This window comes from Olea europaea, chromosome 16, assembly GCF_002742605.1.
Source record: "Olea europaea var. sylvestris chromosome 16, O_europaea_v1, whole genome shotgun sequence".
Classification (NCBI taxonomy): Eukaryota; Viridiplantae; Streptophyta; class Magnoliopsida; order Lamiales; family Oleaceae; genus Olea; species Olea europaea.
The window spans coordinates 19003821-19026516 of record NC_036252.1 but is presented as its reverse complement, the minus strand read 5'-3'; the positions used below and the strand labels follow the sequence as shown (position 1 = coordinate 19026516).

The 22696-nt window shown below is 34.1% G+C and overlaps 1 protein-coding gene and 1 long non-coding RNA gene across 2 annotated transcripts; one reads left to right on the top strand and one right to left on the bottom strand.

The window, feature by feature from the left end:
• Positions 1-8268: 8268 nt before the first annotated feature.
• Positions 8269-8879, bottom strand: LOC111412873. Its single transcript, XR_002706133.1, has 2 exons — positions 8594-8879; positions 8269-8496 (listed from the first exon to the last, which is right to left on the bottom strand). It is a non-coding gene; the product is annotated as an uncharacterized LOC111412873 (long non-coding RNA).
• A 5816-nt stretch (positions 8880-14695) lies between these two features.
• Positions 14696-15877, top strand: LOC111412399 (glutathione S-transferase PARB-like). The gene is made up of 3 exons (XM_023043321.1): positions 14696-14903; positions 15002-15050; positions 15212-15877. The coding sequence occupies exons 1-3, from the start codon at positions 14757-14759 to the stop codon at positions 15658-15660; spliced, it is 645 nt and encodes a 214-aa protein (XP_022899089.1). The 5' UTR covers positions 14696-14756; the 3' UTR covers positions 15661-15877.
• Positions 15878-22696: the final 6819 nt, after the last annotated feature.

Genomic DNA, 22696 nt, shown 5'->3' with positions numbered 1-22696 from the left:
AATTAACAACAGGGCCTGTGATTGTGTCACCTGATTGGGATTTTCCCTTTGAGCTAATGTGCGATGCAAGTGATCATGCAGTTGGTGCAGTATTGGGACAAAGAAAGAATAAAATCTTTCATGTGATATACTATGCAAGTAGAACTTTGAACGACGCCCAAATCAACTATGCGACAATCGAGAAGGAATTGCTAGTTGTGGTTTATGCATTCGACAAGTTCAGATCGTATCTTGTTGGGTCTAAGGTCATCGTCTACACAGATCATGTCACTCTGAAGTACCGTATGACAAAGAAAGATGCTAGTCGAGATTGATCCACTGGATATTGTTGTTGCAAGAGTTTGATATTGAGATCAAGGATAAGAAGGGCAGTGAAAATGTGGTAGCCGACCACCTATCAAGATTGGAACGGGATGAACCTGAGATGTCAGTTGACATCAATGAAATCTTTCCAGATGAGCAAATTTTTGGAGTAGAAATAGTCCCATGGTATGCTGATATTGTTAACTACCTTGCTAAGTCCATTCCTCCACCAGAGTATTCTAGCCATCAAAGAAAGAAGTTCTTCGCAGAGCTGAAGTATTACTTTTGGGAGGATCTCATTCTCTACAGAAGAGGCGCAGATCAGATAATTAGAAGATGCATTCCTGAAGATGAAGTACCGAAAATTCTAGAGCATTGTCACTCTTCTGCATATGCTGGGCATTTTGGAGCTTCAAAGACTGCTGCAAAAATCCTACAGTCGGGTTTCTATTGGCCTACTTTATTCAGAGACACATTCGAGTATGTGAAGAGATGCGATAGATGCCAACGAACCGAAAATATCTCAAGAAGAAATGAGATGCCACTAAACTACATCTTGGAGGTTGAAATATTTGATGTATGGGGAATAGACTTTATGGGACTTTTTCCTCTATCGTACTTAAATCAATATATCTTGGTGGCCGTTGACTACGTCTCTAAGTGGGTGGAAGTCGTTGCATTGCCTACCAACGACGCAAAAGTGGTAATAGAGTTCTTGAATAATAAGTGATGAAGGCAAACACTTCATAAATCGTCAATTAGAGCAGCTGTTGAACAAATATGGGGTGAAACATAAAGTAGTAACTCCATATCATCCACAAACCAATTGGCAAGTTGAAGTTTCGAACAGGCAGTTAAAGAGAATACTAGAAGTTATAGTGAACTCATCCCGAAAAAATTGGTCTAAGAAGTTGGACGATGCACTGTGGGCTTACAGAACAGCGTTTAAGACACCAATAGGAATGTCTCCATACCGCATGGTTTTTGGGAAAGCGTGTCATCTACAATTGGAGTTGGAGCACCGAGCATTTTGGGCAATGAAACAGTTGAATATGGATCTCAAGGCTGTTGGTGAAAATGACTGCTGTAACTTAATGAATTGGATGAGATGAGAATGGAAGCTTACGAGAACTCAAAGTTGATCAAGGAGCGCACCAAGATATGGCATGATTTACACATTCAGAGGCGAGAGTTTGAAGTTGGCCAGAAAGTGTTATTGTACAATTCTAGACTTAAACTCTTCCCAGGAAAGCTAAGAATAAGGTGGTTGGGTCCCTATACCATAACTAAGGTGATGCAATATAGGGCTATTGAAGTGAGTCACAAGACCAAAGGAACTTTCATCGTCAATGGGCAAAGACTAAAACATTATTGGGGCTGTAATTTCCCTAAACAGAAGTCCACTGTGCAACTCAACAACCCAACGTGAAGAAGACACAGGAAAGTCGAGCTATCGACTATAAACTAGCGTTGGGTGGGAGGCAACCCACAGTATCCTTCAAATTATTTTATTGCATTAGTTTAGGAATTTGTTTAAATTTCGTGTGTTTTACTAGGTCATCGATCATTCACACATGATAGTCTAGGCACTACACGCTTATAGTTGTATGAGTCGGGGTTAAATAAAGTGTTTTGGGTGTTTGAGTGTGAAGTAATAAATTTCGTAGTTCAAAGTCGTTCGTTTTATTTTTCGAGATGCTTTTCAAAAACTTTTGTAAAGAATTGATTTTGGTGCCAAGTTTGCGATAAGCATATTCCCTTTCAAGTAAAAAAAAAATTAATAATTTTATTTTTCGGAATATGGCGAGTCGAGTCAATTTTGAAATTGAAAACCAATTTCGGGGGATTTTTAAATTTCAAGGTGTGTTTGGGGTTATAATTGTAAGGGCTTTAGTTATATATAAATAAAAAATAAAAAATTGGCTTTGTCCATGTGGCCGCATGATCACATGGACCTTTACTGAAACAAAATTAGGGGACCTCAACTACACCATGTGGCCGCATGGTGTATAAAACCCGTCACTTGCAAATCCCACCCCATTTTCCCCAAACCCACTTGCACACGAACACTCTCATTCCCCCTCCCCCCCTCCCCCCCTAATCCACCTTCACACACAATCAATCACCCACACATCAAATCTTCACCCTAGCACCACATTATTCACTTCATTGGCATTGATATCAAGAATGTTGAAGCATAACTCTCCACTTTCATCTCACAAAAACTCTCAAGGTAAGAAATTTAACTTTCTATGCAAAGATTGAAGTATTTCTTTGATTTTATGAATTTTTCGAATTGGTTGAGTATTGAAATGTGATTGAGTTGTGATTTGTGGTTTACTCTAAGTGTAAATCAATAACAAAGTGTTAGGAATTCTCAATGCACACAACGTGTTTGATTAAATGTCAATGAGACATAAGATTTGAAATTTTGGACTTTTCATTTGTGTGATGATTTACATTGTTATTGTGAGGCGTAATAGACGAAAAATCTCATGGAATTTCATTAGAACACATTCGCCTCACATATTTGTGCACATAAACACATAATTGCTAAACCATGTCAACTCACGTCACTAACTTCGTCCATGTATTTTCCTAACGACCTCCGATTGTGGTGAAATTTGGATATATGCTAGACCACAATGAGTACTTTCATATGTCCAAACCTTGTCCATGGAAATTTTAATATTTCTCGGTGATGCTCGGGGCTGAAGATGGTCACTTAGTCATGGGTCGAATTTTCAAAAAGTGCATGTTAGAGCCATAGTTTTGAGTTTTTCTCATTAATGCAATATTGATGTTACATTGACTTTCATTCGTTGAATATTGCACACATTTTGAAGAAAGTTTGGGGGATTCTTGCATGTCAATGATATTCTTTAAAGTTTTCTTATTTCAAGAACTTGATACACTTTGTTCCTTACTTTTGTAGGATGCCGCCGAAGAGAGCATCAAAGGGAAAAGAAAAAGTTGGTTTCTCCTCCGGTACAGCCCGCACCAGAGAGCTAATAGGAGGTGTACGAAGATTCCAAGATGCAGAAACATTAGCTCGATACAAGAACATAATACGCCATTGGGGCATGATACCAGAGAGACAGGTCCGGTTAGAGGACTTCCGTGGTTTTGAGTTGACGAATCTGATACAAATCTGTGGATGGGATAAGATTGTAGAAAAGCCATACCCGATTTATGAAAGTATAGTGTGCGAATTTTATGCAAACTTCAATAGTGAAATTGAGACTTCGGATTCTGAACACTTATACCAGACGTGGGTGCGAGGTAAGTGGATAATGTTCTCCCCAGCCGTCATTCATGACTTCTACAATCTTAATTTGGACAATGTGGTCCCGATTTCCACTCAATTCAATTGGAATGAAGTGGCGGAGGTTCTCTTGGGAAGAGAAAATGCTTGGCCCCTACCCACTGCAGAGTGGCATCAAATTGAGCTTACTCCCTCCATAGCCATCCTATGGGTCTTCATGTGCCTTAATATCGAACCCACATCGCATCGAACAACTTTCACAGATCAAACTGCTGGGTTCATATATCATTTAGTCTGGGGATGCAAAGTTGATTTAGTTACTCTTATCTATGACCAGATACAGAATTTGGGGACTGGGGAGATAGGCGTATTCAATGATCTTCCCTAGTCTGATTAGCGGGATATGTCTCGCCGCTGGTGTTATAGTTGAGGCAGGGGAGATGTCTGAGAAATTAAACCCACTGATAAAGCTCACAACATTTGAAGCTCAGGAACGAGCTAGGGTGAGGAAGAGAGAACAAGATTGACTTGAGCAGCAAAGACATAATGCGTAGGAAGAAGGACAAGCAGCTGAAGATATACACCTGCCACAAGCCCCGCCACAACCAGCTGAAATGGATTCGCAGCTACTTCGACAGATATTTGCCACCGTCACTGGAACTAGCAGGGATATACAAAATCTCCAGCAGAGGTTTGAGACGATGACCACGACTGTTGAAAAAGTGTAGAGAGACATCTACTCCTCCCGAGACTACACAAAAGGCGCTATGAATGAAGCCACAACTGCAAGAAGGGAAGTAGAGACTATGAATGGTAGGTTCAACATGTACGCTAGGAGAATGGATGGCATACAGTGGCGTGTGAACGAAACTTGGGATCGTTTGGGAAGTATGGAAAGTAGTCTTCGAGCCATTCAGACCGAGCAAGCACAGTAGTCCGAGTTGCTGAGACAACTCTTAACTCGCCTCCCATCTCCTCCTGAAGATGATGCTGCGGGTCCCAGCTTCACACCACAGCCACCGAATTGATCGGGGGAGTTTTGTTAATCTCTTATTGTCAAGTTGTGTCCATATTTTAAATTCTGCCATTTTAACTTTACATTTTACATTGAGGACAATATATTGTATAAGTTTGGGGGATAGTAGCATAATTTCAAACAAATATTCGACATGTAATTATTTTGCATAATCACAATCCATCGTTAATTTTGACAAGTTTTTGCATGATGCATGCTTGATGAGTGAGTCTTGATGAACTTTTGCATGCTTGTGTGGGTTTGGTAGCATTGCCGGCTATGATGTGATTATTGGACATGTATAAATTAGAAACTGTGGATTTAGTGCAGGATTTAATTTACTAATACTTGTTGATGCATTGCTTGACATTCTTTTGCACGTCACTCATGCTTCACGTGTTAAGTTATTGATTGAAATTTTAGAATAAATTAGGAGAAACCTAGAATAACCCTCTATAACATTAACCCGTAATATCACTTTAAGATAGTTTGGAGATGGTTGAGCCATTGTTGGAAAACATGGAGATAAGTGGGGGCTCCGTGCATGAAATTATACTGTGTGGATTGTTTAAACTCGAAAGGTGAGAAATAGGTGAAAACTTTAAGTTGAGGATGATTTTGGAAGTCAAATGTCTAGAAAAACAAAGAAGGGGCATAAAGTAAAAATTTGAAAATCATCACTTCTCTCAAAAGCCTTTATGATTCGAGCAAGTAAGTCTGTAAGGGTTTAAAACCTAATGCCCTAATGCCAACTGGTTTGGGAGTCATCGGCCTAAAGCTCGCTACAAGGGTTATATAGAAAGTAAGAAAATGGAGAAATTGATAAAAAGTCATCTTATCGAGCCTTTATAACTCGAGTGAATAAGACTGCAAGGATTTAAAACCTGGTGCCCTAAAGCCAACTTGGTTTGGGAGTCATTGCCTAAAGCTCGTTACATGGGTTATATAGAAAGTAAATGAGAAGATGACAAAAAAAAACCCCCTTGTTGGACATTTGGGTGATAGAACTATAGCCTTGATGCGAGGCAAGTAGCTTAGTTTAATCCTAAAGGTTGAAGCAATCAAAATAAGGAGAGTCTCTACTTGTTGATATGTGAATTTGTAATGGTAAAATCTATCCAAACTAAGAGAGGGTAAGGATTAAAATTGTTTAAACTCCTAAGCTTAGAATACACCCCGGAGTAATTGTGTGAAAAGAATACATTTGGGGGTTGTGTATCTCTCAAGTGACGTAAGGATAAATTTGACCACTATGGGTCGGGAATAAACTAATCATAAGCTTGATATGTTGGCATGAGTTCACACACACACGTTGAGTATTGCATTTGATGAGTAAAGGTTGATTCAATTCTCACACTTTTGATATTGTTTCTATTATTATTACTAAGTCCAATCCTGAGACACGACAAGCTATTAAGCCATGTTTGTTTAGTATTAAGTCACTACATTGTTTGAAGACAAACAATAGTTTAAGTTTTGGAGATTTGATAAATGTATTTTTACACACTTATTTAGCTCACAAACATGACTTAAACACGGAAAAAGTAGTTGAATTGTGACTTAATCTTGTTAAATTCATGAAATGTAGGTGTTTCTATGGAAAAGATGAAATTCAGAAGAAAAGAGCCGAAAAAGGACCAAAACGAAATAAAGCGATAGTTCTGGGACCAAAGGTGCAAATATTGGAAAGTTGAGCTAAAGTGCAGAACGAGAATGAAAATATGCCAAGTATGAGATTGAGGACGATACAAGACAATCGGAGGAAGAAAGAAGTAATATTGGACTGAATTGAAGAAAAGTGAAAGATGAAGGACTAAATTGCAATTAATCAAAAGATGAGCCGAGCAAGCGATCAAGGAATTGATTGACTCAAACGTCAATTAGGAGTCAATATTTGATGATGGAATAAAGGAAAGAAAGAAAAGAGATCAAGAAAAGAGAAAACGAAGTTCAGGGACCAAAACAGCAAGGTTGAAAGTTACAACAATGCGGCCGCACAAAACTGTGTCATGCGGCCGCACATAAGGTTGCAGGGATTTCATTGAGGCAGTTCACTTGAACCATGCGGCCACATGGCTATAAAGACCAACAAAAATTCTGAACTTGTGTTTTAAATTGAAACTCTTTCGGGATTCGGTGAGAACATGATATAAAAGCCAAAATTCATCAGAAATGGGGTAGAACGTCCAGGGAGAAGAAAATTACAACTTTTGGAGGCAAGAAACGCGATCTTGAAGCCGATTCCACAAGAATTCAAGCGAGTTTTCAAGGCTTTATTCGAGATTTCAAGAAATTTTCATACGGGTGCTATTCTTTCAATTTATTAATTTCGTTTTTTTTATTCTGTAATTATGAATATTCTAGGCTAGGTTTTCAATTCACTAGGTGGTCGATGAACTATTGTTTGTTATTTTAATTCCATATTTCATGAATTTAATATAAAGACTCGTTTGGATAATTTGATTGGTTTATATGCATTGATTTTCTTCCACAATTAGCGGCCAATGATTGTGTGAGTATTGATGACTTATTTTTTATATTCGAGAGAAGTGGAATAGGTTCGATAAGGTGTAAATCAACATAGGGTCTGATAGAGGATAGAGATATACCCCTATACTTTATGCAATTCTCTAATTGTTTACAAAATCACGTGCATTCTTGTATATTTGCATCATCCATAGAGATATAGGCTGGTGGTGTGCAAGAATAAGTCTAATATATATCGAGAGAATATGTTGGATAGATTTAGGAACATTGAATTGGCAAATTTCCATCTGGTCATTGATTTTATGAAATTAGGGTTTTTATAACTTCAATTGAGAATTCGTGATCCTAGTGACTTTATTTTGATTCATTTCCATAAATTAGCTTTTGAATTTACATAATTTCATTTACTTGAGTGTTTGAGTCGTTTAAATAGAGAAATTTCGAGATTAGGGTTTCTAATTGAGAAATTGGGCTTTTTAATTGAAATTATGGCTTTTTGCATTTGAACCATATTTTCACTCAATTAGATTCGGTGAAAGCTAGATTATATAGAATTGAACTACTCAATCTATGTGGGACGATATTCGGACTTTTAAAAATTCACTTTATTACTTGTTACGATCCGTACACTTGCGGTAGTTTTAAATCGAAAGAATTATTTCGTGAACATATGCATATTCCATGTAGTGCATAGTTGTAAAATTGGCTGATTTTTGGATATAAACCAACTAGCTTTAATTATTTATGTGCCATGTTGATGTAGTGCGTAGTAAATTATTAGTGACAACAAATGTGATTCTTAGTTTTTTACCCATATCTATATCGAGTGGATTAGAGAACATGATCAAATGAAACATTCTTATATAGTTTTTAAGTTCAATATATCCATTGAATCATTGGTTGAAGCACAGGGATTGAATGACAAATTGTCAATTCTTTATGGGAAATGGCAAGACTTTCCAACGACCTGGGGCGGCTTGTTCAATTCCATTGCCCTTGGACATTTAAACTAAAACGTTCATATGTCCACGTCAAAGTACAAAACGATTATTGATTAGTATTTAGTTATTGAAATGAGACAATTGCTTTGCACCGGTGAGCCCTCTTGGTAATTTATTCGAGCTTTCAAACTAATTGTTGTACTTGCTCTCTCGCACATTGTTTTTGTAACGCTCCAAATTTTCATAACACCGAAACGTTATCAAAAATTCATTTTTCTTTACCTTACATGCAAAAAGATCAAAATAAAAGTCTTTAATACATAATAACTGCAATTGTATCTAGTAAATAACACTAAACATGTCTTAAAATTAACAAATAATTATAAAGGTAGAAAAATTTAATGAAAAATTTATTCTTTGTTACTACGATCCACTTGGTAGTCCACATCACCGCCCTTCCACAATTCCAATCGACCCAAACCACCCTGTAAAAATTTGTAAGAGTGAGTATTCGAAAACACCCAGTAAGATACGTACAGTTTTCATATACAGATATATAACAATAAAAATTATACTTCATACCATCTGATCTTATAGAGTATATCGGTGACCAAGTGACTCACCCATCTTAGGTCCTCTTATAATCTCGTAGAATTTCATATCTCCTTAAAAAAAATGAATGTCTACTGACAATCCATGCATTTTTAATTGAATATAAACGCATAAAGAAATAAAAACACTTACACTTAAAGTATCTTACTTCGTTGACCTGAAAAGTTGTAATGGACCAAAAAAATGCACATTAAAACCCCTTTTAATGTTTTCTTCTCTCTGACTTGACTATTTATTTTCTTTAGGTAAAAGCTTTCTGAATCTTCTATGGGTATTTTGCTTAGAATACGTGAGCCTTATATAGAGGTGGTTCGAGTAAAAGATAAGTACTATCTCAATCAAAAGATTTATTTGATTTACACTACCCTTTTTGTTTTTATCTCAAACAAATAACATGAGAGAGAAAGGGGGTATATGCACCAAGATTTGACTTAATCATAATTGATTTGTTATTTCATGCATGCACACGGGAGATATATATAAAATACTAGGAGTGTTCATGTGAGTAGTGATGGCAACGGGGCGGGTTCGGGGCAGGGCGTTCCCCACCTCTCCCACCCCACACCCCGCCCCGCCTTCGACAGGGCGGGGCGGGGCAATTTTCTTGCCTCGTTTCTTGCCCCGTTTAATTTTTTTTTTAATTCCGAGTTTAATAAAATACGGATAACATTTAAGTTGAACTTTTAATAAAGAATGCCCTTACTTTATGTAAATTTAAGTTTTTGTTTTGGGATAAAATTACTTATAGTGTAAAATGATTTTTAGAGAATGTGTGAATAAAAAGTATGAAAAAATGATAGGTCTACATGTAAATTATATTATTAAAAAAATTGGGATAGAAAATAAGTTTAAATAAAAAGCGATTTTAAAATATATTGCATAGATGAATTCTAACAAAAAAAAAAATCACGGGGCGGGTTCGGGGCGAGGCGAGGCGAGGCGAGGATGATGAACTCTAAAAAAAAAAAAAATTCACGGGGCGGGGCCCCGCCCCACGTCCCGCAACAGGGTGGGTTTTTTTGCCCCATTCGGGGTGGGGCAGGATAAATTGCCATCACTACATATGAATGGGACACCAAGACTTTTCAAACTTCTCATAAGATTTTAGCAAAGAAATCATTTATTATCTATTATTAAACCAAAAAGCTGCTGGGTAGACTTTATCCATTAAAATTTGCGCCTAATTATTCTAAGACTTTAGTTTGCACCTTAAATTAAAGTAACCAAGGAATCATATTGGTTTGGGTCTTCTAACTGTTATAAAGATAAGTGTGATTATAAAATATTATAATTATTTGCTAATTATCTTGATTAATCGTAAATAGAGTTTTGATACTGCTAAAATTGAAAAGCCATGCTCCACAAATAATTTAGATATGCACTAGTTTAAAATGAAATTAGGATTAATATTAAACTTAAAAATAAAATTAAAATTCAATACATCTCACACGGAGAGAGAGAAAATGAATTGATTTATAACTTATATAAAATTTTATCTATCCTATTTTCTTTCAATTGGGTTTAGCTTAATGTGTTCTTATCCAAAATATTTTTTCTCGAGTCAAAAACTTCTAATTAATTACGACCTACAAAATGAGTCCAATATTGATATACTAAATCTCTATCTATCAAAATATAATTATTTGACAAAAATAATAAATATAAAACTAAAGTTAAACTATTCCACTTTAGTTTTTTTTTTTTTCAGGGCTCAACAGTTTTTATAGCGCCCTTTAACTTTAATTCCAGCAATAATATGTTGGGATTTTGCTTCGAAAGTGCCAAAAATAAAATAATTTCTCAAATTGCAAATTTGGAAGGAAATTAAGTGAGAAAGAATTTCTCTCATGTCTTATTACAAAATTTGGTGCAAAAGATTTCAATGTATATGTTATTATATTGATCACAAAAATTGAAAAGATTCCAATTACGGTTTTCCTTGGAGCAAAATAGTAATATGTTTGTTTATGTTGATTATAAATTCACGTAGCCTTTCTCTTCTATGTATGTGATTTAAGGGAGTTTTTTTGAAGAAAAAAATTATTAACCATTAAATTTTTTCTTGTTTTTAATGTGGGCTGTGCAAAGAGTAGAAATTGGTAATGTGAAAAAAGTTTACGATATTATTTTTTCTACAATATTTAGACGAGTTTTGTTGAGAGAAATTCTATATGATGGTAATAATTTCGATAGAAGAAAGCTTTGATAGTATGTAAATTGAAACAACTTCGTCTGGTGACTTTCCTGGAACTTCCCCGATCCGAGGTATAGGGCACAAAGTGGAAGGGAAGAAGCACCAATCTTGGGTCCAAATGATATCAAGATTTCCAAAAGTTTACTGCAATCACAAACTAATTTTGATTCCCTAACTCGAAAGATGAGTTCATTACATGAATCCGTTTTCACCATAATATTCTATTCATTAATTGTTAAGTTGATAAGAAATCACAACAAATTAAATTAATTTTAGTTCGCATGAATCTGATATCTAGTTTTATGCAAAATACACCCGAATAACTTGAGCCATCATTTTCTTGAAAATTTTATTTATATATGCATCAATGCATGATTATATACTATATATGTATTTATTAAGGTGCCTCGTGAAGGTTGGTCCTACCATAAAAAATTATGGCTTAGGCTCGACGACTTGGTCGTATTTTTCCAAGTCAATAACAGGTAGAAAATTAAACAAGTGCTGAAGTCATCCAGTACCTAATCTGAATGGAAAGGTTAAAATGTCAACTTTAGAAACTCAGCAACCTTTTCATTTAAAAATAAAAAAATAATAATAAATAAATAAATAAAATAAAATAAAAATTGATGTTGTCTAAGCTGCTATGAGTTAGTAAATATTAATTCCTCAAATCTTATCCTCTTCCTCTCCTTTGTCCTGCTCTCATTATATCTTTGCTTATTTTACCAATGTAGTGATGGAACATCAAGAGCGAGGAGCAAAATTCACATCGATTCTAACTTTATTGGAATGTCTTCCAAAGTTGAATTGGCACAGTGGAGGGATTTAGTGTATGTTTGGAAGGGATTATTTGAAGTGAAGAAAAAGTTATGGCACATATAAAATTATTTTATGAAAAAAATTGTATAGTTAAATATGAGTATGAAAAATGATTTTCATAAAAAATGAGCCAAATAAACCTTTAGAGAGAACAATGCTCTGTTTTTTCCCCAATGTACAACATTTTATTCAACCATTTACATCATAATAGTTAACAAGTATTGAAATAAAAAAATAATACTCTTCTATTGAATGATCACAAACAATTGAATGCTCAAAAAAATCGATATAATTGAGACAAAAAAAATAATAATAATAACAACAACAACATAATTTTAACAAATAAATTATGCCTGATCATTAATATGGATGGGCAATGTTCTCTTAAAATCTTTAACAAAAATTGGCTTAGTCTAAATATAATAGAGTTGACTAAAACCCCATCTAGAAAATCCATTAATCCTAGCATGTGTAATATTCCAAATAATATCCGAGAATTTGCTCCTACGACGGTCCATGGTCGGATCATGCTTCTTTAAATATAAATCTTGAAAGGCTCAGGATCCTTGAGTAGGCACATTTTTTACCATTTTAAATCCGATTGGATAATATAAATAAACAAAGTTTAAACTTCTTATTCGTCAGTAATATTATTGTCCAATCTTGTCCAATGTCATGTGTTGGCCCCGTCTTTTGTAATGATTATGTGGACAACAGATATCGGGTCGACTCACATCCACACGTACAAATTTCAACATGTTTTGATTAGGGATCTGGGCAAAAATGGACGACGTTTATGAACATGAGAGATGCTTTACGACACTAGACAAAAATGTTCTAACACCAATGATATGATCAGAGATGATTGCATACAAACAAACCATCATAAACAAGTCGACCAAAATGAAAACAAACTAAGCATTAAACAAATGAATATGAAAATAAACAAGAGAGGAGGTTGAGCGAGGTTTTGAGTGTATGTAGTTGCGTGAAAAACAAAAGTTGCTTATTTATAGATTCTAGGCGAGGTGATTATCACTGGATAGAAACCATGTGGACTCATCTCCCAAGCCGAGGTCTAACATCACTCAATTTGCTACGCATTTAATACATTGACAACGGGTCAGTCACCCCATATTCTAAGCTGACATTTCAGAAATTCATTATTACAAACATTATATCAATCATTTTTTAAAGATTCCTTATAGATCCTTTAAGAAAGAGCAAGGGTTTCAGCCAAAGAAAGCTTCGGATAGAGAAAGGGCTTCAACCAAAAGGAGCTTCGGATGGAGAGAGGATCGGCTTCTTCTCTGACTTCACTTCTGTTTTAACTGATTGTTGACTTAGTCAAATTTTGACTCTCCTCTCCACGCTTCACTTGGACTATGATGTGATCTTCAATTGGAGCTTCGATGCGAGGTGTAATAATAGTCCCTCAAGTCTCTACATAATCATTTATGTAATGCATGAACTTCTATATACAAAATTTGTTGAGGTAATTATTTTGACAACCACATAAAACACGCCCTTTAGAGATGAAAAAACATTGTTAATTTAGTGGACTCCTAGAACAAGGAAAAAAGGACAGCTCAGTACTCTAAATATAAAGACTCCATCAACCAAACTAGGCACCTTCACATTAAAAATTTTAAGACACCTTTAGTACAAAGTATTGAAATATAGTGGTGTTAATGAAACCAGATTATCACATATCATATATGTAGTTTAGATATCGATTTTAAGTATATTGTATATGCAGCTTACCGTATTTGCAGACAGCTTACTGTATATACAGCCTATTATATATGTTTTTAACCATATTTGCACATATTTTCTTTACCCTTTTCGTATATAATATACCGTATTTTCACATACCGCATTTTCACTTACACATAGAAATATCGTATATGTAATATACATTTACCGAATTGCATTTACCAACTGTTAGCAAGAAAATTCAGATATATTTTTTTTCTACTTTTATCTTTAACGTTAATATAAAATAGGTAAACTGTAAAATATATGAATCTAGTAAATTACAAAGTATAAATCTCTAAATAAATAAATAATTGTAAGAATAAATTACAAATATGTAAATTGCAGAAGATAAATAGAATTTCAACTCGAGGACTGTGCAAGCACATTTTCATTAAAATAGATTCGCTCCCTCACCGTAAGTGCTTGAGAATTAATCTAAGTGTCTGTTTCTCAGGATACAACGGTAACAGTAGAATCCAAGAGTTGCAGAAACTACTCCAACGAACTGAGTTTGTATCGAACAATATCACCACCAAGACGATGCTGAAAATGCAACAGATTATATATGCAAACAACACTAATTTAACATATTTCGTGTGTATGCAGTATTCTCGTGGATAGAATTGCTGAAAAATGAGACTTATATATATAAGATTAAATATGTTTGTTAACTTCATAGCAATAAACGCTAGTGTTACTTCAATTTCTAGGGAGTTTTGGCAGTTTTTTGAAAACTCAAAAGTCAGTGGAAGAAAGCAAAAACTAGCAAAATGTGGACACTCTAAACGGGTCAATTTTTGCTCCGTTCGGTCCGACATCCGTATACACAAGTCGCGCTCGCATACAAGTTCATAGTCCGAAGGCAATTTCGATTCATAATTTGTACCCTCCTGTGAGTGTACGTGGAGAAAGCCTTTATGTTACACATGATTACACCATTCCAATGTGTACTCCTATATAAAGTGGTCAATACTTTCTTCATTTTCCTATGTGGGACTAGATTTATTTCTTTGGTAAATAAATAAATGGTTTCGATGCTCTCGCGAAGGAGAACAAGGATCAACTTTGATCTTCCAAATTTGACCAACGGATCCCGTTAAAAATCTTGCCAAAAGTAAGTCATTTATTCATTTTTTCCAACACAAAGTGCTACTTCTTTATTCAATATTAATCAAGATTACCTCGAGATGCCAACAAAATCTGTTGAATTAGTAGATCATTCGCGGCCCGGGTTCCCCCGGCCGGGCGGGCGAGGGGGTACTTTATTACTATAAATACTCTCATATATCTTCATTCATATTCATCAAATAATTGCAGTAGAGTACCTTATCCTTCTTGTTCCCTTGAGCATCTGTAGTGATGGCAATCAAGGTCCATGGGCACCCTCTATCTACATCAACACACAGAGTTCTTGCAACCCTAGCAGAGAAAGAACTTGATTATGAGTTTATTCTTATTGATTTAGCAACTGATCAGCAAAAGTCAAAGGCTTTTCTTTCACTCAATGTAAGCATATTGTGTCATAACTATGAACTCTCAAACATTTTTCTTCCACTTTCCTTGAATTCTCTATTTACTGAGCTGTTATTTTCTGATTTTTGTAGCCCTTTGGTCAAGTGCCGTTCTTTGAAGATGGAGATTTAAACCTCTTTGGTACATCAATTTTCATTTTTCTCTCGATAGTTTGATTTGTTACACATGAGAAGTCGTAAAGTTTAAATGGTTTTTGCCACCCCGTTTATAATCGGGGTGTAATCTTTAGACATGCTTTTGTTCAGAAGTTTTCCTTTAACAGATGAAAGCTTAAATTGCAGAATCAAGGGCAATCACTCAATACCTTGCACACACGTATGCGGACAAGGGAACCCCACTGATAACCAATGATCCGAAGAAAATGGCAATCATTTCACAGTGGATAGAAGTTGAAGCCCATTGTTTTTATCCTCCAGCCTACAAACTAGCCTATGAGCTCGTGATCAAGCCGATAAGTGGCGAGACTAAGGAGGAAGAATCCGTTGTCTTGCAGCTTGAAGCCAAATTGACAGAAGTTCTCGACATTTACGAATTGCACCTCGCGCAATCCAAGTATTTGGGCGGGGATTCCTTCACATTAGCTGATTTGCATCACTCGGCAGTTATCAACTTCCTGATGGACACAAAACTTAAAGCCCTTTTCGATTCGCGTCCGCATGTTAGTGCATGGTGCGCCGATATTCTGGCCAGGCCCGCTTGGAAAAAGATTGTTGCAGCAATGAAGTTTTGATGGAATTTGCATTGCAAGCCATTGATTATGTTCGTGAAATTAACCTGTTTCTCTTCAATGTTCTTTGGTTTATGGGATTTCGAGCGTCTGTCCGTGTCTGTTTGTGTGTGTGTCTGATAAGAAGTGGAAATGGTTCGTATTTTACAGTGATGGTCAACTCCTTTGGTTGTGCATTTCTAATATAAATAAGATTGGATGGATCGGATGTAAAATTCAATCTTGCTACAGTGACAGACTCAACAACGGAGTTAATGACACGAAGAACACATGTCAATACATAATTCGACAATTTAAAAATAAAAAGGAAAAAGAAAGAAGTACAACAACCAATCCTGCCATGTCAACTCCCCCCCGCCCGGTTTGCTCTATTTGAGGAGCATTATTGAAAATGACCAATCAATTTGAACAATTATAATCAGGAGGCCCTGTCGTGTAGAAGGCGTCAATCAATTTTTATTGTTATAAAGAAGATTGCTTGATCATATATGTATCAATTCATTATTATATCTATAAGAAATTACAATTATTCTAGAACTCAAAATAATAGACTACATTAACTTTGGTTTATCATCTCTATTTATTTCTACTGAGATATGTCACGATTGCTCAAGTCGACTTTTTCTTACATAGAAATACGTTATTCTGTCACAACTATCACACAGGTTTGTCACAGGATTGATGACCTAGGCTCTATTTTCCTTAAGTCAATTACATGCAGAAAACAATAGAAAATTTCAAGTCTGTGCCCAAAAATTATTCAATCTTCATGTTGAGGTTGTCTCATATCGGTTGTAAATGGGGTTGGTATTCAATTTATGAGTGTGAGGGATAACCTCACCTCTTGAGTTAGCTTTTAGGGTGAAAGAGGCCCAATATTTCTAGATGGCTTTTTGCTATAGTGCAAGAGCCAAAACCACCACCTTGAAGCCATGATACCAAATGTTGCGAAAACTCTCTTGAAATATCTTCAAATCAGTGATTTTCGGGCTCAGTTCAACGTATATTTCTCAACCAACGGTCAATTCAATCGGCTTCAAACCACAAAAAATCTAATTCGCCTCGGTTGTTATTTAATCTTACTCACATAGGACAGGAAAAGATGATGATTTGTGGTCACAAAGGTTAGGAGAAGACACCACAAAGATATAATATGAAGGAACCATCAATTACACACGATAAAGAAGTGTTTTGAATATTCTAGAGGCTATTTTTCACACACCAAAGAGGGCAGTCGAGATTCCTCTATTTTTCTCTCAAAACATTACAAGAAAGTGGTTAGGGTTATATCCATATGTATACTCTAGGGTTAGGCTTTAGTTGATCATTGAATGGGTAAACAAGCCAAGATTCAAGTCATCCAAAAGGGAATATAATTGGGCCGAGTGTAACTCATGGACTTAGTTGTTAGACTTATTTCATTCATCGGCCTATGCCTATGAAATAATATTAATCCGCGTTAACATCATGGTTGACTCTAATTTTTTCAAGACGACTTTCGAAGTTGAATCGAGTGGGAAAATGGAAGGATATTAGAGGAAAATCAATTTTCCCTTCTCTACTTCAATATTTTCCATGTAAGGATGAAATTCACACAACCCCACTTTGCAATCAATCATCCATCACTTGTGGTTTCTTTGTGGTTTAGCAGTATAACTTTTGGTTAGGGTAGGAAAAATAATTTACAAATATATCGAATTGAGATATGCTTGTAACATATTTTCTTTAGACAAATTTTGCTTCCTTCTTCTTCGATGCTTTTATTCATCAGTGGAGATAAGAATGAGGAAATTGAAATTTCAAAATGTTATCTTACCTCATTCTCACCTTCATAGTTATTTCATACAAGCTTAGGGAAAGTTGGGATAATGTAAAGGTTCCTTTAGAGGACTGGATATCCTTTTAATAATTCTAAAGCAAAAGTCTTCTTTTTATGTATTTTGACATGTCTTGCAAGTTGTATAAAATAAACTCCTTCTGAAGTTTATGTTTCCATTTTAGAATTGTACGTCTTATATTATATATATAGCCCCGTTTAGTAGGGAATAAAATCTAAATTTCAAATAATTAGTTTTAACCACATATTTTATAGGGTCCACAACTTTTCAATCATATATTTCGTGAACTTTTATCAAAATATTCTAAACATCTTATTTTCATCCCCACCAAATAGGGGCACAGGAGTGAGTACTGCAGTTGCAGGCTCGTGCATTCCGCAATTTGTGACATTTGTCCAGAAATTCCAGTAGTTTGTTTCATTCATTGTGATACCAAAAATTGTAACTAAGACGACACTAGACAGATTTCTAAAATAAGATGGGGGATAATCCCGAATAAGGTTTTTTTGTACTTGAAAATAAAGGTGTTGAAGTATGACCTTGCCTCCCTTCAATGCTTAAATCAGCAAAAGTAGGGAGAACGTATATGCCACGTGACTTTAAAGTGAAATAGTTCCCTTGAACAATAAAATCAAGAGACTCAGTGTCATTTAGATTGAAAATAATCTCTAATGTAGAATATTGTTATTCATTCTTTTGTTTGCATCGTTCTTATGAATTTGTATTGTTTCTTTAGGTCTAAAATGCCTATAATATTTAACTTGGCATTCTTTCAATTTATCATCAATTAACATCACCTCCACTTGCCGACTTATTTCTTATACATCTATTTTGACATGATCACACATCCATCTTAACTTACATTCTCATTTTCGTTGTGTTTATCTTACACGAGTTCATTATTAGCACAAAGCAGATATCTACAACATAACAAGTCTAATCTCCATCATGTAAATAGACATCTTATTGTCATAAAAATTCTTATAACACTTTTCTACTTTATCCAATCTATTTTTATCTTCACTTACATCGGGGTCATCAGATTTAACAAAATTTTATGTAGAATTCGAGTTAATATTATTCAGCAGTACAATCACATTAAATTTTGACACAATCAATAACTTGTATGTGTATGTTCTTCAATGCTGACGGTGCAAATGGTGCACCTGCACCTGCAAGCAGTTAATCTTTTCCACCCGCCAAAATCATGAGTCCACCTGTTTATAAAGCGAATAATAGTCCTCCACATCATGGTATTCTTACATATTCACAGGCTTACTATGCTTTTCCAGAATATGGGCTGAGTTACAGTACAGCACCTCCACCTAGTACTGGTAGTGCTTTAGGTTATATGCACTGTGTAGAAATAGTGTTTTTGATTTTTTGAATATATGGTTAAAAAATTGAAAGAAAAATGTGGATTTACGTACAAAATATTTTATCATATGAATGTGTGATTGAAAATGAGTATGAGAAATAAATTGTTTTTTTCAAAGAGTGTCAAACAGTTGCTATATTGACTCTTAAGGCTCCATCTTGTTAGATCAATCTTATTAGAAGTAAAGTGACCATATAAATTATTATTTTTATATTTAAACAATATGAGAGCTACCCTTAACGAGAACATCAATGGCTTATTTTCATTTTTTTTTTTTTTATGCTTTTCGTAGAGTACATTTGTATTATTCCGATCGAGTCGCCACTTAAAGCAAAATGTATAGAAACTAGTTCTCCAATCTACTCAGTGACATTGCTCGAAGTTATTAGCATACTTGTTTATTAATGGAAAATTATCAAGTCAAAATTCGAAGAACTTAAGTTGTGTTGAATTTTTTCTTAAAAAGGTAAACTCAAAGATGAGAAAATCATGATGAGGGTTGTCATGATTAAGCAAATCTTAAATATAATTCCACCATCACTCCAAAATCAAGAAAGATTATCAAGTTCTTCCTCAAACTAATTAATGTTTCATAAATTAAAATTTCTTAATCCATATGGGTCCATGTATGAGCTCATGAATGAAACAAGAAATGCAACAAACGGAGTTTTGAATGAACAAAAATGTTTGCTTTAATTCCCTAAAGAAAATCATTTCTATTGCATTTACTTTTTCTTGTAATTGAATTTTCATAAACAAAAATCTCCATTACACATATAAGTTAGAGAAGAGAAGAAATTTATAGGTCCTACAAACAATTAAGCACTACAAAAACATTGACACGTGGACGAGGTTAAGGTTAATCCAATATGGAATTGTTCTGCGCATCAACAAGCACAAAAGTGCCAGCAACATTATAATGAACACTCGTAAGAATATTTTGACAGATTTTTGCAAAGTGTAAACCTTATGTCGCCATTGCCCTTTAATTCTATATCGTGCACTAGACTTACCTATATTGTCAAGTTATTAAATATCGTACTTGAAAATGATTTAATATTATAAGAAATTTTATTGCAAATAGAATTTTAATCATCATATATTCGAGTGGTCATTTTATTTTTAAATTTCTTTTGTATTTTTGGGAACTGAAGCATTATGTTTCTCAGTAAGTATTTTTTTATGCTTAAAGAGTATTTATGGTATTTATACTTCAATCAATTTTTATTCTTTTCATTAATTTTCTTTTCGTTTTTAAACGTTTCCCCACCTTATTTATAGTATTTTCTCAATTTGTATACTTTTTTTTAATGATCAAAGCTTTTTTATGGTACTTACACTTTAATCAATTTGTATATATATGTTGAAGTATGATTTTTCTCAATGAAAATTTCTAACAAAGAAACTATAATCAATTTGTAGTATATTTGGCCACCTTATTGGTATACGTTTTATTGAGTATTAATTTGCTCTTTTGGTTTGCCATGGGTGATTGGATTAAAACGTTGGCTAATTATGATAAAATTCGTCAAAAATGTATTGATATAAGGAAATGCCTCCAAAAATGCATGCACCGATTTTTTTCTTTAGCCACACATGTTATTTATTGTAGATTATTTGATCACGAAAATATTTAGTTCAAATATTAATTGAGTAAATATTATGTTGGAAAATTCCAACATATATAGGGCCACACATGTATATAAATTAAAATGTATGTTGCTATCTTAAAGTTTTAATCCATTAAAGTGATCTATCGGATTTAATTTTGTACTTATGGGTATTAAGTGTTATGGGATTAAAGTGTAAAGACGGGGTGGTTGTTTTAGATTAACGAGGGGCCAATTTAAAACAAATAGAAGATGATAACTGCCTACAGTTGTTTATCATGGGGTCATAGTCCCCAACTGTACGGAAAATTTTTTCCAGATTTTCTGTATCCCCATCAACAGAGAGTTTTTCAAGATTTTCAAAGGAAATCACGTAGCAGTTGAAAGATCATAACCCGAACAAAATCAATTACAATTTATGGATCAAGGTACGCTTCCGCTTTCATTATGTTCTCTTTGATTTCAACATGGATCAATTATGTGAAAGTATTGTATTTTGGATTATTAGTTCCATTCAAAATTGGATTAAAATCTTTCATATTATTCCCAGGCAAAATTGCCAAATCTTATAATATTCGTTTTTCAGTACACAGATAATATTCTTTGGTAGGATTGATTCCTTTGTGCTCCAAACTATTCTGTTGGGAGCATCCAAGGTCATATCCAAGTTCCCATATGTATTTATAAGATACCTAAATAAGAATTAATTCATCAAGTTCTTCCTCAAACTAATTAATGTTTCATAAATTAAAATTTCTTAATCCATATGGGTCCATGTATGAGCTCATGAATGAAACAAGAAATGCAACAAACGGAGTTTTGAATGAACAAAAATGTTTGCTTTAATTCCATAAAGAAAATCATTTCTATTGCATTTACTTTTTCTTGTAATTGAATTTTCATAAACAAAAATCTCCATTACACATATAAGTTAGAGAAGAGAAGAAATTTATAGGTCCTACAAACAATTAAGCACTACAAAAACATTGACACGTGGACGAGATTAAGGTTAATCCAATATGGAATTGTTCTACGCATCAACAAGCACAAAAGTGCCAACAACATTATATGAACACTCGTAAGAATATTTTGACAGATTTTTGCAAAGTGTAAACCGTATGTCGCCATTGCCCTTTAATTCTATATCGTGCACTAGACGTACCTATATTGTCGAGTTATTAAATATCGTACTTGAAAATGATTTAATATTATAAGAAATTTTATTGCAAATAGAATTTTAATCATCATATATTCGAGAGGTCATTTTATTTTTAAATTTCTTTTGTATTTTTGGGAACTGAAGCATTATGTTTCTCAGTAAGTATTTTTTGATGATTAAAAAGTATTTATGGTATTTATACTTCAATCAATTTGTATTCTTTTAATTAATTTTTTTTTTAAACGTTTACCCACCTTATTTATAGTATTTTCTCAATTTGTATACTTTTTTTATGATCAAAGCGTTTTTATGGTACTTACACTTTAATTAATTTGTATATATATGTTGAAGTATGATTTTTCTCAATGAAATTTTCTAACAAAGAAAGTATATTTGGCCACCTTATTGGTATAAGTTTTATTGAGTATTAATTTACTATTTTAGTTTGCCATGTGTGATTGGATTAAAACCGTTGGCTATTTATGATAAAATTCGTCAAAAATGTATTGATATAAGGAAATGCCTCCAAAAATGCATGCACCGATTTTTTTCTTTAGCCACACATGTTATTTATTGTAGATTATTTGATCACGAAAATAGTTAGTTCAAATATTAATTGAGTAAATATTATGTTGGAAAATTCCAACATATATAGGGCCACACATGTATATAAATTAAAATGTATGTTGCTATCTTAAAGTTTTAATCCATTAAAGTGATCTATCGGATTTAATTTTGTACTTATGGGTATTAAGTGTTATGGGATTAAAGTGTAAAGACGGGGTGGTTGTTTTAGATTAACGAGGGGCCAATTTAAAACAAATAGAAGATGATAACTGCCTACAGTTGTTTATCATGGGGTCATAGTCCCCAACTGTACGGAAAATTTTTTCCAGATTTTCTGTATCCCCATCAACAGAGAGTTTTTCAAGATTTTCAAAGGAAATCACGTAGCAGTTGAAAGATCATAACCCGAACAAAATCTACAATTTATGGATCAAGGTACGCTTCCGCTTTCATTATGTTCTCTTTGATTTCAACATGGATCAATTAT